Below are 15,919 nucleotides of genomic sequence, written 5' to 3'. Positions count from 1 at the left end.
TTCAGGCGGCTAAGGGCGGCAGAAGAGCCACTTCGGCCAATTCCGTGATGGCCCGGCCCCATCTAGCATCCGCCCACCACGCTCAAGCGTACAAAGGTCCAATCACTAGACTCTTTGGAGTCACTACAGTCGAGATCTCTCTTAGCTTGTTGCCGCACTAGGTCTTTCCTCTGTATCGTCTAATCTCGTCAGTTTTTTCTTCGCTTCTCATTTTTCATTTATCCTTCTCCCTCACCAGCTCCTTCCCCAAGTCCTCCAGAGTCCAGCGTTATCAAGCTCAAGCTATAGCTAGCTTCTCCCCCGCACAATGTCCAGCCAACCACTTCTTCAAACGGCTCCAGGTACGTACCCTCGAATCGTCAAGAACGACCCCGCGGCAGGCAGAGCTAATGTCAGGAACACAGGCAAACGCATTGCCCTGCCTACCCGTGTCGAGCCCAAAGTCTTCTTCGCCAACGAGCGAACCTTCCTCTCCTGGCTCAACTTTACCGTTATCCTCGGCGGATTGGCCGTCGGCCTTCTCAACTTCGGTGATCGCATTGGACGTATCTCCGCCGGCCTGTTCACCGTCATCGCCATGGCAGCTATGATATATGCCCTCGTGACATTCCACTGGCGCGCTCAGAGCATCCGAAAACGAGGTCAGAGTGGCATTGATGACAGGTTCGGGCCGACCATTCTGGCTATCTCGCTGCTTGCGGCTGTTGTGGTGAACTTCGTTCTGCGCATGCTGCAGGAGTAGCGGGTGCGTCACAATTGCGCATTTTCCATACTTGAAGGGCTCCTTCTTGGTTATATATTCGTTTGACTGCCGGCTGACCAGTGACTGGCCACGGTAACGGTTGCATGTATGACTGCATGTATTTTTATCTCATCGAGTGACACTGATCGACTGCCGACATTGTATGGTCGATCGAGTGCTTGAATTATTGTCTACCTCTCTGTCGTGGCTTATATATTCTTCAGAGGTTTGTGTTACTGCTGATTGGCGATGGGCGTTGTGTTGGATGCATTTGGTGTACTACTGAAACAGCGTTATGATCCTTACTGTCAATAAATACCATGTTAAATGCAAACTCATACAAGCAAGCCGGTATCTTAAACATCCGCCGGCTAAGCGCTTCCCAGAAGCCCCGGCGATTATCATCGACAAGTCTCCGTAAAAACATCTGAAAATAAACTATGTCCTGAACTCCAAGGTATAGGCGAAACCAGCCCGACTATTCTCCAACCCAGGCGCCATGCTAACCCATCACAAAGCATACTATCAGAAACAGATGTTACGCGACGTTCCAGGGTAGATTAAGTAGAGCTTAACGAGGCTCCGAGTAATCATTCAGTGCGACACACACCGCCCCGCGATGGTGTCCACTGTATTGACGGATTATCTGACCTGAGGCCAGCTCCCAGAGGCGCGCATAGTGGTCGCTGGACACAGTAACTAGGTACGCAGAATCGGCCGAGAAAGCGCAGTCCCAGACCCACCTTTGATGGTTTGCCAAAGTAGTTTCCAGGAAAAGCGTGCCAGTATTGGGGTCCATGGGGGGACCATCAGGCTGTACAGGAAAGGATGGCGGCGGCTCGACGTTGTTGACGGGCGGTGTTCCGTTAAGCAAGTGGAATGGAATACTATCGGCCTTTCCCCTCTCAAACTGCATGGAGCTGCTTTGACTCTCGGAACCCACGGGAGACGGAGATGCCGGCTTTACTTCTGTCGGCGGTGACTTGGCTTTCGTTCGGGCGGCCGCCGCAATGGCCATTTTCGCTGGAGGATAATCTAGATCGAGGTTCCATACCTTGGCAGTATGGTCAGCGGAGCAAGTTGCTAGATGCTTGACATCAGGCGAGAGAAGGACACGGGTAAGATAGTCCTTGTGGGCCTGGAAGGTGCAAATTGGAACGATGCGAGTCACTTCAGCTTCTTGGATCATGCGCCAAATGTACACATTTCCCTTAACAGTCAGTGGAGCCATAAAAGTGAATAGGTCTGAATACCTTCTTGTTTCCTGCACAAAGTAGCGACCCGTCGCTGGCAACGCTGACGCTGTGTACAGCAACATCATCTTCTGGTATCAGTTGATGGGTGCAGACGCTCTCCCCAAGGTCCCATACCCGGACAATACCAGCACGATCACCGCTGATAAGTTCTCCCTGGTTTGGATGTATGACGACGTCATTCACCGGGGCTTTGTGCGCGTAGTTGCGCTGGAGGCTACCTGTCCTTGTGTCCCAGACTTTTACTGTGCCATCTTCAGAGCTAGTAACCATCCACTTTCCTTCGCAGTGGAATGCAACTCCAGTGATGTTATTCGTGTGACCCTCAAATGTCATCACAGGATTCGGATTCGTGGATTTAATGTCGTATAGTTTCACATTGTTGTGACCGGCAGCCGCCAGATATCGCTTGTCCGGCGTGATGCAGAGACGGTTTACCTGAGAGTCGGGGTGTTGTATGGTGCGCGAGCAGATTCCGGACAGAGCTTCCCAGAATCTGGCGGAAATTAGATACTGTCCTGTTTATGTTGTGGATAAAACTCACCGGATAGTATGGTCATAGCCCGCTGACAATCAGGTAGGGTCAATTCAGCTGCGCTCAAGATCCTCAACCCGCGCATGAAATATAAACTCACCAGTACATAGTATAACACTCATAATAGCGATTCAGCACTGAGCGCTTGTAAGTTGACAGAGTCAGACGGTCTCGCTCACAACTGGGGTGTTGTAGGAGGCCATTTGGGATCCTGCCGGTTTTATGCCTGAGGGGTCCATATTGTGCCTGAGCCGGGAGGTCGGGCACGTGAGCGGTCGAAGGAGCGGTCAGAAAAGTGCTGTAGACTCAATCCACTCATCAACTCTTTTCTAGTTTTCCAAAACAACAGTCTTTCACCCATCACAGCATATCCTTAGCATCTGGCTTTGAAACTGCTATGGCCTCTTTGTGATCTGACTAACACATTCCTGGTAGGCATACCGTCATCAGGCTGCCCATCAGACGTGGAAAGTCTTTTCGAGACAGGTAGGGTGACTGAGTCTTGATTCGAAGAATAAAACGCGTGGCTCGAGTTATTCTGCTGTGTCAGGATTTGAACAATGAACAGAGACGTGGTTGAAGGTAACTTTACCTCCCTCAGTCCAAGTCCTCAAGAGCGTGCTCTTATGGATGTTTCTCATTTGCCTATGAATGATCTGGGGCTTACACCTTTCCCCGGGTTTCAGCTGCGGGGCAATACCCTACAGGATCAGGAGCAAAGTTGTCGCGATGAACATGAATACGTCAGTACTAGCTATCGTGATGATATACAGCGACCAGGAGACGAGGCCATTATCAGCGCCATTCTCGGCATACCCGCGCCGCAGACGGACCTAGATAGATTTGACGCTTTAGTGGCTCACAAGGCAGACTCGGATGATCTGCTCGACCCTTTGTTCGATTCTACGATTCCTGAGCTTGACGATGTTTTTTCCCGCAAACGAAGCGCGGAGGAAGCTCAAGAATTCCCGCCTGAGAAACGGCAGCGACAGCACACAAACCCCCTCGACGAAACACCTTCGCTTACTCCCGATTCGACGCATGAATCATCCGCCTCTTTCTTTGACAACTTTGACAGGATGTTTGGTGGCGCATTCGAAGTACCGTTAGTTTTGCCGGACGAGCATTTGTTCGATATTGAGATTCCCCAGCCTCCCTTCAGCCCGCCTAGAATAAGCGAGTCCACAAGAGAAGGATTCTCCTTGGATGAGCAGGATATTCTTTCCAACACCACCCGCGAGATTCTGAAGGTGAAAAAAGAGCCTGAGTACGTATCACCGTATCCGATTTCGGGAGGGCCACTGGGCTATCTCCCCTCAAACCCTACTATCCACGTGAAATGCGTCGCTGTGGGGGATGATAAGGCGATTGATGAGATTGGAAAACTGCGGGCCCTGTTATACCGGACGACACGCGAACGAGACCAGTATAAAAGGTCACTCGAGCAATATACGAAACTTGACGGCACCGGAAAATCACCGGAGCAGTTACTTCGTGAAGAGAATTCGTCACTTCGGCGTGTATCCACTCGACATCAGGCCCGGGTGGAAGAATACAAGCAGGAAGCATCCGAGTGGAGAAACAAGCTTCACAATGTCAGTGTCTTATACAATGATCTCTTGTATGAAATCGGGGTGGAGAAGCGGCTTCCCTCGGTTGCCTCGATTCCAGCCGGATACAAGCCTCGGAAAAGCGCCATGATACAGCCGCAAGCTCCTGTGATTGTGCAGGATGTCGCTGGCAACTGTGAACCCCTCGGTTCACCAGCACAACAACCTGAAGAGCCGGTTGTACAAAGTGCGGGCGCTAGCAACGGTCAACCTTTCGACCGATCAATAACGCAGCCGATGCAGCAACCCCGAGCTGTCACGATAGATTTGACACCCGAACCATTATCTCCACAGATTTCCGTGCCTGGGCAGGCCACAGATGCCGGCAATATCCACATTTCTGATCCACAGGCGCAGCAACCTGAATTACAACCAGGGCAACAGACCAAGGCCATCACGATTGACCTGACCGAGGAGGATGAAGCGCCGCCTACACCCCCACCTGACTCGGAACGTGCCACGCTTCGGTCACTGCGCAGCAAGAAATATGGTTGGCTCCAGGGCTGGTAAAGTCATGGAGGAGAATTCTCAGGTCTGCACAATTCCAATGCTAGAAGACGATGGGCTGGCTCGTATGATGGAGGAAGAGCTGTCACGGACTTGATTTTGATACCCTTTCGCATTTTTACGGTTGCATAGCGAGGTTCTATATGTTAGCGCATGGTTTGGGCTTGGGTCTTTCATGATTACAATTTGTCAGGTTGACTTTTTTCTTTGTTTTCATCAGTTATCAGACTACTGATAATAAATTATCACTGTTTTTTATATCATCTGCCCAGTTAAGCTGATCGTATCTTCCTCCTCTTCCGCCTCCCATCCTCACCAGATCCACCACTCTCTTTCGTTTCTTCCTTTTCTTCATCTTGTTCCCCTGCCTCATCCTGTGCCCCCAGCCCGGATTGCCCAAAACGCCTAATCACCAACGCGACCTTCTCAACGTCGCAACAAGAAACTTCCTTTCCCTCCTCAACACCCTCATTCAACCTCTTCCTCAACCCCTGCACCCCCTCCCACAACCGCCGATACTCAGCAACATTATACTTGACATTCAGCTCCCCGTTCGGCTTAACCTCTTTGCTCCCCTTTGTAGAAGAAGAGTGCGGGGGGTAAACGCCAACGCAAAGCCAGAGAAACACATCGTCGCTGTAGAAGGGAACGTCCCTGCAAGCAACAGATAGAACCAGTGATGCCGTTGCGGCGCCTACGCCGCGGAGGGGGGCAGTGAGTGTTGAGAGGGCCGTCTCCGCGGCCTCGATGCTTCCGGCTAATGATGAGAGAGATGAGAATGCGCTCGCCGTTGCGCTTGAGACCGTCTTTTCTGGGTTTTGCCGGACCATGCCTAGCAGCGTTGGGCGGTAGACGCCGTGTTTTCTGGGAGTTGTTAGGTCATCTGTACTCGTTTGATGCATACTGTTGATAGAACTAGACGTCTTCTCCTAGTGCACCAAATGCAGCTGGATGTGTGGGATATGGGTGTAAAGAAGGGATCGAGTAGTACACATACAACTTCCACTCCATCAACCGGACAAGCTCGTCCTTGGAGAGATAGCCTCCTCTCTCGCCCCCATCCTTCCCCGCGCGTCGCTTCTCAATGAGATCCGGAAGTCCCTTATACCGCCACCCATCCAGGTCCAGGAACTCGCGCGCCTGGGCGTCGACAAGGTCAAGGTTCTCTGCGTGCTCCTCCTGTGCCTCTTCGGCATCCTTCGCTGGCGGCGCGGCTCTTTTGCCGATTTGTTTCGTCTTCTTCGCACTAGATGTCGAGATCGATTTCGGTTTTGACTGGAGTAGTGCTTTGGTGCGCGTTCTTTGGCGTACTGTGGTCTCGTATGCGCCGAGGAGGGTGTGAAATGTTGCTAGTGTTATTGTTGCGGGGTTCAAGTTCAGGTCCATGGTTCTGGTCAGGGAAACTTCAATAGTTGAGAAATTGCCTAGGACGAAATGAAACGAGATTTTGCGAGGGTGCTCCGTCGGGTATTTCGCGAGAGTGTGGCAGGTCTTACACATCTATAGTTCCGCAGCCATTGCGCCTCAATGCACGCAAGCCACCTGCCTACAAGATTTACGATACCCAGAAACTGCTGTTTTCAGATAATGTCCTCTGTCTCTTCTTGAGCGAATGTCAATCTGCTGGGTTTGGTATATCGTGATTCGTAGTATATGATATCTGCTCGTAAAACGAGCGAAGCCGCGGCTGTACAAGCCTCAGCGAGGTCTACCTAACGTATCAATTCATACAAAGTAGAAGAGAAAGGATACATGATAATCTTAGCAAGAAGCCAGATAACAATAGCGGAGAATCTATATTTTTATCGCTCAGGAGATCGCCTGCTATCTTTCTTGGCATCGCCTTGCTGGGGGCTTGAATTGGGGCTCACAAAGCTCACCCGTTTCTCGTCTTTGCCCCGACTCAGCGGGACCACTGAAGATGAAATCGGGTATTGCCCTTTCTTCCTCATGTTGCCATGCTTCAAAGGTTTGGCAGCACTGCCTATTCCCACGTCCGTCTTGGGGTTCGAATCGTTGTTGTTGGTTGAGCCAGTTGTCTCACCGTCCTCCACGTCAATCAGACTGAAGTCATCCCCGTTCTCTGCATCGGATGAACAGGGTCCAGGGCTGTCAGAGTCAGAGGCCGCTTCATAGTCATCATCATCGCTCACAAGACTTGGAGCTTGATTTGACTCGACGGTGTTCGGGCTCAGATCTATCTCCCGCAAATCGTTCAATTGAGGCCCTGTTGGCGCGTAAGGGGACTGATACGGTACCGCCGGCCGAGTAGGGGTCAACGTCTCCAACGCAAGAGGCTGATGGCCGGGTCGTTCGACGCCCTTGTGACCATCAGGGCGCTCTGAGGCTATCTGCGAAGCCGTGGTTCTCATAGGTTGTCTTCCAGCGCGCGTTGCGAGCGGTTTGCTGGGCTTTGCCTCCACAGATGAAGCTTTCGGTTCGGGTTCGGAGTCATCCTCCTCAGAAGAGTATCCATCCAAGTCAACCGCGGTCTTAGCTTCACCAACCAACTGATCGAGGTCGAGACCGACGCCTCGCAGTTTCATCAGAGACGATAGGTGAGGCGTATCCTCTGAGGCTGTAAAGGCATCGTTTGCGGCTTTCGCCACAGGGGTCTTTCGCCCTATTGGTTTGTAAGACAAAGTACGAGGTGTTTCCACCAGTGATGATCGCTTCCCAGCTTCTGCATCCGATGGCCCATGCGTCCTGGGCGTCCTGGGCGTTGATTCGATAACATGAGCAGAGCGGACCAAGGGATGGACCAAGCCAGGAGTTTGACTGGTGGACGGTTCATTCTTGCCACCGACAACGGCACCAGCATCATCCACCTCGACGGGCTCTCCAGAAGCCATTGCGGCAGCATCATGGCTCGCAAAATTGCGGTTATGCGCGATGCGACAATGATTAATGAAGCCCTGAGTGCTGGAAAAGTTGTCTCTTCGGCAATCCAGACAAACTAACTTGACAGCAACACCATCCGACTTTCGTCGAATAATCATAGGGCCAGCTCGTTCCTTTGGTGCCGGGTAGCCGCTGGGCAAAGATTGAAGTTTTGTCCCAGGTAATCCCCGTTGCAATCTCGTCGACTTGCCAGCAAGATAGCCAGTATCGATAGGGTTGCCGCGCGTTGAACGGCCTTCCACAGGAGTTGTCGCGCCCATGCCCATAAGTGTAATTGGTTCAACCTCACCACCATCAAAACGAGGATCCGGTAGTAGCCATCGAGAATAGTGACGTGTGTATGGGCCGTTTGTAACACCCCAAGGCGCCGGGGAAAGCGGTGCAGGTCCATTTCCAGGCGCCCACACCGACATACCTGTTCCATTACTGACAGACAGCGAAGGGCCGCCAGCAACCTGCGATGCGGGATAGGGAATCTCTGCGCATCGGCGCAGTTGCTCTAACGCGACTTGGCATTTGGCAATCTCTTGATCGATGAGCCGAAGTTCATTATGCTTCAGTAGCACTTCAAGGCTCAGCTGAGCTTCGAGCGTTTCGCGCAACCTGTTTACATCGACCTTGCGCGTCGGAACCTTCTGGTTGTCGTCCGAAGGGGCTGAAGGATGAGAACTACCCTCGCTAGGCAAAGAAGGCGGCGGGTTTGACGCCTGTCCGGAAGCCTGATCGCTCAGATGTTCCGCTGACGTACTGCCTGCTTCGTCTTTAGCCGCCGAAGGCATAGATTGCGCAGTGGGTGCAGACGGCGCAGAAGAGCGCTGCTGCGTAATGTGCTTTGAAGGCGCATCGTCTAGCCGCAGCTTTGTTGCGACCGGTGCGTCTCGAGTCGTCGTTGAATCGCTGGAGCCAGATCGCTTGCGCTTCAACTGAGGCAGCGCAAAGCCGTTGACGCCGGGAGCGACGCAGTGAGGCGAGGTCGCGAGCATCTTGACCTCTTCGCTCGTTACCTTATTTCCCCCAATAGATGGAGGCCAAGTAGATAACAGCCGATACATGCCATGCGAGTCGTCTTTGGCAAGAAAGGGCGGCCAGGTGTAAGCAATGCAGGGATGCGATGCGACACGACCTGTCTCAGGAGAGGAGGGGGAAGGAGCGGAAGTTAAGGGGGTAAGAGAATAAGATTATTTGGTGAGCGTCAAGTCGATGCACCGGTGCATGCGAAACGCGAAGTCGATCCGAAAGAAAGTTAAAGATGATGAGGCGTCCAGTGGCCCAGTGTTTGCTGGTCGGGCGTCGTTTGCGACCGGCGGCAAACCAGCGGACGGCGACAGGCAGACAGACAGGCAGACAGCAAGGGGGGGGGAAGGAGCAGCCCAACCAACGCGGAAGAATAATAAAAAGCGATAAATACAAGTTGGAATAAACGGTATTATATTGGAAAGCAAGCAAGAGCCTCGACAAAACAGCAGCAGAGAATAGCGACAACAAACACAGCAGACGCAGACGAGGTAAGGATAGCTGGAACTCGGAGAGTACAGGACAGGAAGCTCTCGACAACTCACATGCAGCCGGGAAACGGAGTCGGAACCACGGCTGTTGGGAGGGAAGAAACGAAGAAACGGTGGCGGAATCTATTAATAAAGATAGGAACAGGCAGCAAGCGACGAAAGAGTTGAAGTGGAAGTAGGAGGAGTAGAGTACAGCGTAGACTAGAGGTCCGTCCAGGGACTGGGATGGGGGCAAGGCAAAAAGTATGGGGAAGCAGAGAGAAGAGGGAAGAATGAATGAAGCCAGATCGGGGGGAGAAAGAGGCAAGACGAGGGCGAGAGCGCGAGCGCGAGCGAGAGGACGGAAGGAGGTGACGAGGCAGAGACAAGGCAGGGAGGTGAGCGCCACCGGTGATTGGAAGGCCATTGCAGCATACAAAGAGCAGGTTTCTGACACGTCAAATCGAGTCTGGACTGGTCTTTGTCTGACGGCCAGCATCCACTAATAATCATGACCTCACTGCCGACAGGTTTGATATGATGCTATTGCTGTCATCTGTACCTCGACAGAGTCCTCAGTGGACGTTCCACGGTTGAACCCTCTCGCAGGGTTAGCACGTTCAGCACAATAAATTGTTCTTACATCACTCGCGTTGCCTATCGCCAGTCAGTCACTCCTACTACTGCTCCTACTACTACTGCGGCCACTGCGTAGTCCAGGTCACAACTCCAGACTCAGGCCGGGGCTCATGAACCATCCGGAGCACTACGCGGACTAGCGACTTGGCACGCAGATTAGCTCCTTGGTCTTGAACCCTCACAATTATCGTCTGGCGATCTCGACCAGTAGCATGTTATTACACTTTATCAGCCCGAGAACCTCGCCATTCAACTACCACCCTCCTCCCCTCTTATCGCAGCACCCGGTCTCTGAATCTTGACCCATCTGTCTCAGCTCTCAAGTCCACTTTCTACAGGACTCCCAAAACAGCCAACCCTACTCCAGCCCCTACTCCAAATCCCAGCCCGAGCTGCACCCGACCCGCCGCATCATCCGCCGTCTCCGACGCCGCTGCCCCATCACTAGTACTTGTAGCCATCTCGGTTTCAGTTGTCGACGAGGTCCTGGACGATGTCGTGGTTGCGGTGGTGGTGGAAGTTGTGGTAGTGGGCTCGAGCTGGTCTGCAGCATTGCAGTAGGAGACTTTCTGCTGCGAGACACCGTTGCGGCCGCCATCATTTGGGCAGTTGTCGTAACATCTGTTTCGATAATCAGTCAGTATCTGGCCAAGTGTGGAGTCCGTTGGATAGAAAAGTCGGGGAGAATGGAGTACGTTAGCAGGCTGGTGGTCTCGTCGCAGAGGCAGCGCCACTCGTTGGCGCCGCAGGCGTCGACACGGCCTTGGATTGATTCTAGACAGGTATCGAGAATGCTAAGGAAGGTTCTGTCAGTATGGCTCCAAGGATAGAAGGCCGAAAACGGTGTTCTGGAGCAATAAATGCATACTTTTGAGCCAGACAGGTGCTCGTGGACTGAGTGGCCGTGGTAGTCGAGGTTGCATCCTGTGCGAGGACAGAAACGGAAACAGAGGCGACCACAGAAAGGAGAGAAATGAGACGCATCTTGGGATTTAGTGTTGAAGGCCGGGTAGGAGAAAATAGGGGTGAAGACGGTGAAAGTCTGGGGGTGCTGCAGGAGAACGGACTTTATAAAGAAGACGGAGTAACACCAGGAAGGTCAAGCCCGTCGAGGTTTTGTTTACACCGACACCAAGGTTCGGAGCCAAGCCGGTCAATAACATCGTTAAAGGTTAGGAGCATGCAGGAAGGCTGGCGCTATGCATGGAGCTAATTGCGCGCCCTGGACAACTATATCAGCCACCGAGGCCAATCTTACGGAGAGACGATATTGCAGTTTCGCTTAAACATGCGATAACTCGGACGTGATGAGGTCGTCGAGGCCATGTTGAACTGGACCAGGCACGGGGTTACACAAGATTAATCTGAGGGGCCATGGCTCAGGGGCTTCGAGATTCGAACGCTGCCATGATCACGCGTTGTACGGATTAGCTTCTGGGGATGGCTTTATGGAGCTCAAAATTTGGAAACAAAGAGGTTCCCTTTGGGGCAGACTGGGTGATCAACTAGACTTGTCAGACCTTGTCGTAGACGGGCCTGGTGATCTGTCAGATGGAAACAGACTATTGACGGAGAACCTTGCTATAGTTCAGGTCTGGGCTGGACTTATGGATTTCGACCCTAGAGACATGTTCTTTCAGTTCTCTGCCAGAGGTCATTTCTTCCTGAAATTCAGTTGACAATAACAGTGATGAGCACACATAGGTGGAGTCCGACACCAGTAAAAGCACCGACTAGATGAGATCAAAGCAACTTCTTGATTGATTCGAGATAGCGAAAGGCAGAGATCAAAATGAGAAAAAAAAATAATAAATGCACGGGATCCAGAATAGGCGTCCCGCTCGTTTCAACCCACAAAGCATGCAGAAACAGCACTCCATGTTCTTAGAAATAATACAGTATATACAAGTTCACCACATCCCGGTAACAATATAGATAAAATTAAGCTGAACAATTCCATATGCCCGTGCGTATGACCTCAACTGAGTCCTGCTCTCCTAAAAAGAATGACCGGGGATTAACAATATCACTGCCTGCACCATGATGGGGGAAACGATAAAGATGGAGAGGGACTCGACGGGTATGGCATGACCCTAGGCAGCCCTTCGCAGAGAATATTCAAGGGAAGGAGCAATTCACTCCGTATAAATTGCTCTTCGCCGTCTGAAGGTGATCTGTAAAGTTGTCCGTTGGACCGAAGGTATAGTATGCAGTCTTCCTGAAAATCCGCCGAAATGCAGTCTACTCCTGTCCGAAACCTAATGTTTCTTCCACGGCGATAGACAATTTATGCTCCAAAGCCTCATGGGTCTTGTAAGGTGGAAGGTCAAGACGGTTGAAACTAGGATAGATTAGCTAAAAACTTAGAGAAGGCTTGAAATGAGACGTACCATGTGTGAGATTTGGGCAGAGCAATCGGATCCCCAGACTTTTCAATCGTGAATCGTCTCGGTCCATCAGAGCCCTGGAGATCTTTGAACCCGTTGACTGGAATTCGAGATGTTCCAGTAGTGAACTGAAGCAGGCGAGATTTCTGCTCCGCATCCCATGTGCGAACAATCTTCCAGAAGTTCTGGATGACTTCATCCTGTTCCTGGTAGCCGCGGTAATCGGTATGCTTCTTCCAGTCATCGACATCAATGTCGGCGATACCTCCAATAAGCAGTTCCAACTCGCGTTCGTCAAACACATTGACTAGATCCGCCGGGATAAGCTCGTTGAAACCAGACATGAAGGCATTGAACTGCTCCTCTACTCGCTTCACAATCTTCCATTCCGTAACAAGTCTAGAATTGTTAAGCCCATCATTTACAGAGAGGTAACAGATAACTTACTCGACATATTCGTGCTTATTCTCATTCGTCACGGGTATATCGTCACCGCCAGGCTTCAGCTCAATTGTACGGCGCTCTCCGAACTTCTCGTCATCAACAGTAAATGTCAAGTCAATGATGCCCTCAATATCGTTATCCCTGTTCACTGTTAGAGAGACACAACAAGACAGGATGTTGAGGTGAGACATACAGTGTCCATGCCAAATTGCGGTGCAGATCTTCATCAACACCTTCCATATCTTGCAATGACACCTTTTTGCGTAGCATCATCTTGTAGAAGGCTCCAATGAAGAATGAATCAAGGAAGCGACGGTGGAAAATAGCCAATCCAACAACTCGTCCAATAAACTTGAAATAATTCAGATGCTCGGGATTGACACCTGAGTGGGGATTAATCTGTAGGGTATAATTATCGTGCGCAGAGTACTCGAAAAGACAGTAAAACGGGTTGAACATTTCGTGAGAGAGGAGGAAGAAGAATTCACTGATACTGGTTAGCTGTGACGACGTTACACGGAGGTAGAAATGCCTACCGGGAGAGACCACCATAGTCCAGGCCATCTTCGCCGTCGAATTTGATCATCAAACGCTTCTTCAGATCGGATGCACTTTGCCGCATGATCTCGGCGTATGAGTCCTCAAAGATGTTATTTCGGCGAACCTTGACATGGCATTGGCCGGACATGATGCGTAGAGCTGGTTGTGATCGGAAGTAGATAAGCTTCCGTCGGAAATCACGCTTGTATTGCGGCACTCCCTGATCCAACGAAGACGGCAAACGGGGATCGTCCCAGGTTGTTGTCTTGGTATTGTGGTCAACGAAATAGACCCGAGCCGTATTTGTCAGGCGCATCTCCCACCCGCTGGGTAACGGCCCGAGTTGGGAGACGGGTTGCTGCTGAATGGTGGTGTTACCACCACTAGCATTCTGGCCATACATCCGGATATATTGCTGTCGCCTCGGGTCCACCCAGGTTGTGGTGCGGGTGTTGTGATCGACGAAGTATGGCCTACCCTCGGGAGTGGTTCGCTGTTCCCAGCCAGGCGGAAGCTCACCAGTGCCTGCAGTGGTGGCCCCTGTGGCCATCATGGAAACCATGTTGCTGTTGCCGCCACCGCTGCCGCCCGCTGGCGGAGTTTGGGCTTGCGGTTGAGTTTCTGATAGATTGGGCGAGCTGGCTCCAGTCCGGTCTTCGGGGAGCATCCGATTCTGGTGAGCTCTCCGCTCTAACTGCATGTTAGCCTCCCGTTGAGTGCGCTGCGTTTGCTCATTGTAGTTGGCAGATGGCCTGTTCCAGGTAGTGGTTCGAGTGTTGTGGTCCACATAATAAGTCCTTCCCAGATTATCCTCGCGTCGCTCCCAGCCTGCTGGTAGTCGTCCTTGGTTATCCTCAAAAGAACTGAGATTGGGTCGAGGGGCGCCCTGTCCGTTGGCGATCGGCGGCGCACCGTTAGGCGGGGCGATCTGACTAGTCGGTCGGGTAGTGGACGGGACACGCTGCGGGTTCAATGAAGCACTCGATGCAGCCGCAGATTGATCGACGGAGCTAGGCCCAGCAGGGGGTATTGAGGGTATCGGTGCCACCTGCGGAACAAGTCCACTAGATGTCGAAGCTCCGAGCTGTGTCCGGTGCAAGCCGTTCGCTTGGTTAGGATTGGGTGTGCTGAGGTTGGTAGATAAGTTGATTATAAGCTTTCCATGGACGACAAGGTTGTCATTGGACTTCTTCAAGTCTCTCGTGAGCATTTCTGTTGAGCGCCGCAAGGTCGCAGGTCAGCTGAAAAATATTCTGAAGAAGCTGCTTTGCGCAGCTCGACCCGGATATCCTGTGAAAAGAAGGCTACTCACCATCGCCCCCCATCTGTAGATCAATAACATCTCCGATCCGCACGTTGATCACGCCAAGGAAGCCTTGATCCTTCTTCTTGAACTTCTTCTGATCAAATATCTGAATAGCAAGGATGCTGTCTTCATTGACCCGCCTGGAGGTTACATTATTAGTCCCTGGAACGAAGGAACGGCAGGGTCATGACTCACAGATCGAACATTTCATTCCAGTACGGGTTCAGCGTCTTCTTGATCACTGACGTCGTATGTGTCTGCTCACCTCCAACGGTGGCCACGGCAAAGGGATCGGGTAAACCTTGGCAGATAGAATTAGCTGCGGCGAGGATGAATGGATTGAAATAATCCGGAACATACGGAATACATCGCGCTTGTATAGGCCATCCGCAGCGATAACTGTCATAATCACATCCAGTCAGTCTCCGTCCGCAAACATGTTGCCTGCTCGGTCTGCTTCTCCGATAAAGGACGCGATGTCTTACTTGTAACCCTGAGATTTGGCTGACTGTAGTATATAACGACATTAGCATACATCCGCAACGGAAGAGATTCATCCCAGGAGGGAAAAGCCAGACTGTGCCAGGCACTCACGCAGGCAGATTGGACCCCATTCTGTACAGAGGTTTTCCAGTCGGTCGTACACGCCCCGGGGTGCAAAAGGCCGATCAAGGCAAGCCTATAACAGGATTTGCCGCGTGCGCATCCACCGCAGTTCACAGAGTAGAGCGCCCGACAATAGCGATGATTGTTCGAGGCGGAGAGCCGGAGGTGGATCGGGGAGCGGGAGAGTAGGGAGGGAAAAGGGCGGTGGGATGATTGAAGGTTTGGGAGTTGAAGATGTCGACGATAACCAACTCGAACAGAGGAACGGGATGAGCTCAGAGTTGACTGAGGCGCGGCGAGACTGGCGGTTGTACTTGCACGGTAGTCTGTGTATTGGGGCTGAGCAGCGCTGGCTGGTAGATGAATGGACTGGGAGGACTGACGTGGGTGCCGCGGCCAATCAACAGGCGAGGGGCTCGATCGGGAGAAGCAATCGCAATCGACTGTGGTCGAGTCGCGCTGACTACTGTGGCCGTGGCGAGAATGAACGGTCCTAATAATGCGAATACGATCTAGGAAATGATAGTGATTATCTCTTAGGTCGAAAAATAGAGAGCGTTGAGCTGGGCTATAGGTGAGTTTGTTGATGGTATCACAGCGCGGGGTGATCAGAGGAGTATCTAGTTACCTACAGATGCTACCGGCTTACTCTAGTCCCCTGTTTTTCACCAACTCCAAGCTCTATCCAAAAATCCTGTACGAGTCAGGATTAACCGAACAGTGATTTTTCATGCAATCTCGTATCACCTCACCATAAATTCAACGGTTCAGAATCCGAGCCGATCAATTCCCCTATGACGATTACTGCAGTGCTCCCATTATAGATCCAGACCAGACAAGGCAGCAGAATTCTCGACCGACAAGTAAGATCACACCAGCTCTGATAATAGGCGCGGACTATAAAAACAATTTAAGTAAGACTACTTGCCGTTACTAGATGCTTGGTTACGGAGCAGTAATGGTAT

At 51.7% G+C, this 15,919-nt stretch overlaps 8 protein-coding genes across 8 annotated transcripts; 2 read left to right on the top strand and 6 right to left on the bottom strand.

The window, feature by feature from the left end:
• Nucleotides 1-76: 76 nt before the first annotated feature.
• On the top strand, nt 77-1,088 carry BDW74DRAFT_151957 (putative vacuolar transporter chaperon Vtc1). The gene is made up of 2 exons (XM_073724286.1): nt 77-341; nt 405-1,088. Exons 1-2 carry the CDS (start codon nt 308-310, stop codon nt 740-742), a joined length of 372 nt encoding a protein of 123 aa, XP_073584481.1. The 5' UTR covers nt 77-307; the 3' UTR covers nt 743-1,088.
• BDW74DRAFT_151954 (WD40 repeat domain-containing protein) lies at nt 1,089-2,725 on the bottom strand. The gene is made up of 4 exons (XM_073724285.1): nt 2,631-2,725; nt 2,540-2,561; nt 1,996-2,491; nt 1,089-1,952 (listed from the first exon to the last, which is right to left on the bottom strand). The coding sequence occupies exons 1-4, from the start codon at nt 2,650-2,652 to the stop codon at nt 1,314-1,316; spliced, it is 1,179 nt and encodes a 392-aa protein (XP_073584480.1). The 5' UTR covers nt 2,653-2,725; the 3' UTR covers nt 1,089-1,313.
• Nucleotides 2,726-2,880: 155 nt separating this feature from the next.
• Nucleotides 2,881-4,784, top strand: BDW74DRAFT_12547 (uncharacterized protein). The gene has a single exon (XM_073722153.1). It carries the CDS (start codon nt 3,091-3,093, stop codon nt 4,648-4,650), a length of 1,560 nt encoding a protein of 519 aa, XP_073584479.1. The 5' UTR covers nt 2,881-3,090; the 3' UTR covers nt 4,651-4,784.
• A 135-nt stretch (nt 4,785-4,919) lies between these two features.
• Nucleotides 4,920-6,033, bottom strand: BDW74DRAFT_177452 (uncharacterized protein; the record flags this gene model as incomplete). Its single annotated transcript, XM_073728895.1, has 2 exons — nt 4,920-5,511; nt 5,645-6,033. 2 exons carry the CDS (start codon nt 6,031-6,033, stop codon nt 4,920-4,922), a joined length of 981 nt encoding a protein of 326 aa, XP_073584478.1.
• Nucleotides 6,034-6,449: 416 nt separating this feature from the next.
• BDW74DRAFT_167471 (uncharacterized protein) lies at nt 6,450-8,531 on the bottom strand (the record flags this gene model as incomplete). The annotated part of the gene is made up of 1 exon (XM_073726695.1): nt 6,450-8,531. One exon carries the CDS (start codon nt 8,529-8,531, stop codon nt 6,450-6,452), a length of 2,082 nt encoding a protein of 693 aa, XP_073584477.1.
• Nucleotides 8,532-9,111: 580 nt separating this feature from the next.
• On the bottom strand, nt 9,112-9,506 carry BDW74DRAFT_12542 (uncharacterized protein). Its single transcript, XM_073722148.1, has one exon. It carries the CDS (start codon nt 9,465-9,467, stop codon nt 9,255-9,257), a length of 213 nt encoding a protein of 70 aa, XP_073584476.1. The 5' UTR covers nt 9,468-9,506; the 3' UTR covers nt 9,112-9,254.
• Nucleotides 9,507-10,003: 497 nt separating this feature from the next.
• BDW74DRAFT_177450 (GPI anchored serine-threonine rich protein) lies at nt 10,004-10,655 on the bottom strand (the record flags this gene model as incomplete). Its single annotated transcript, XM_073728894.1, has 3 exons — nt 10,004-10,292; nt 10,367-10,465; nt 10,540-10,655. 3 exons carry the CDS (start codon nt 10,653-10,655, stop codon nt 10,004-10,006), a joined length of 504 nt encoding a protein of 167 aa, XP_073584475.1.
• A 743-nt stretch (nt 10,656-11,398) lies between these two features.
• On the bottom strand, nt 11,399-15,062 carry BDW74DRAFT_12495 (NEDD4 family E3 ubiquitin-protein ligase). Its single transcript, XM_073722136.1, has 10 exons — nt 14,943-15,062; nt 14,834-14,856; nt 14,709-14,747; nt 14,544-14,649; nt 14,355-14,488; nt 13,039-14,254; nt 12,696-12,989; nt 12,506-12,643; nt 12,062-12,457; nt 11,399-12,012 (listed from the first exon to the last, which is right to left on the bottom strand). The coding sequence occupies exons 1-10, from the start codon at nt 14,960-14,962 to the stop codon at nt 11,913-11,915; spliced, it is 2,466 nt and encodes an 821-aa protein (XP_073584474.1). The 5' UTR covers nt 14,963-15,062; the 3' UTR covers nt 11,399-11,912.
• Nucleotides 15,063-15,919: the final 857 nt, after the last annotated feature.

Source organism: Aspergillus multicolor, assembly GCF_047715735.1.
Source record: "Aspergillus multicolor strain CBS 133.54 unplaced genomic scaffold BDW74scaffold_10, whole genome shotgun sequence".
NCBI lineage: Eukaryota > Fungi > Ascomycota > Eurotiomycetes > Eurotiales > Aspergillaceae > Aspergillus > Aspergillus multicolor.
This window is presented reverse-complemented; position numbering and strand designations above follow the sequence as displayed.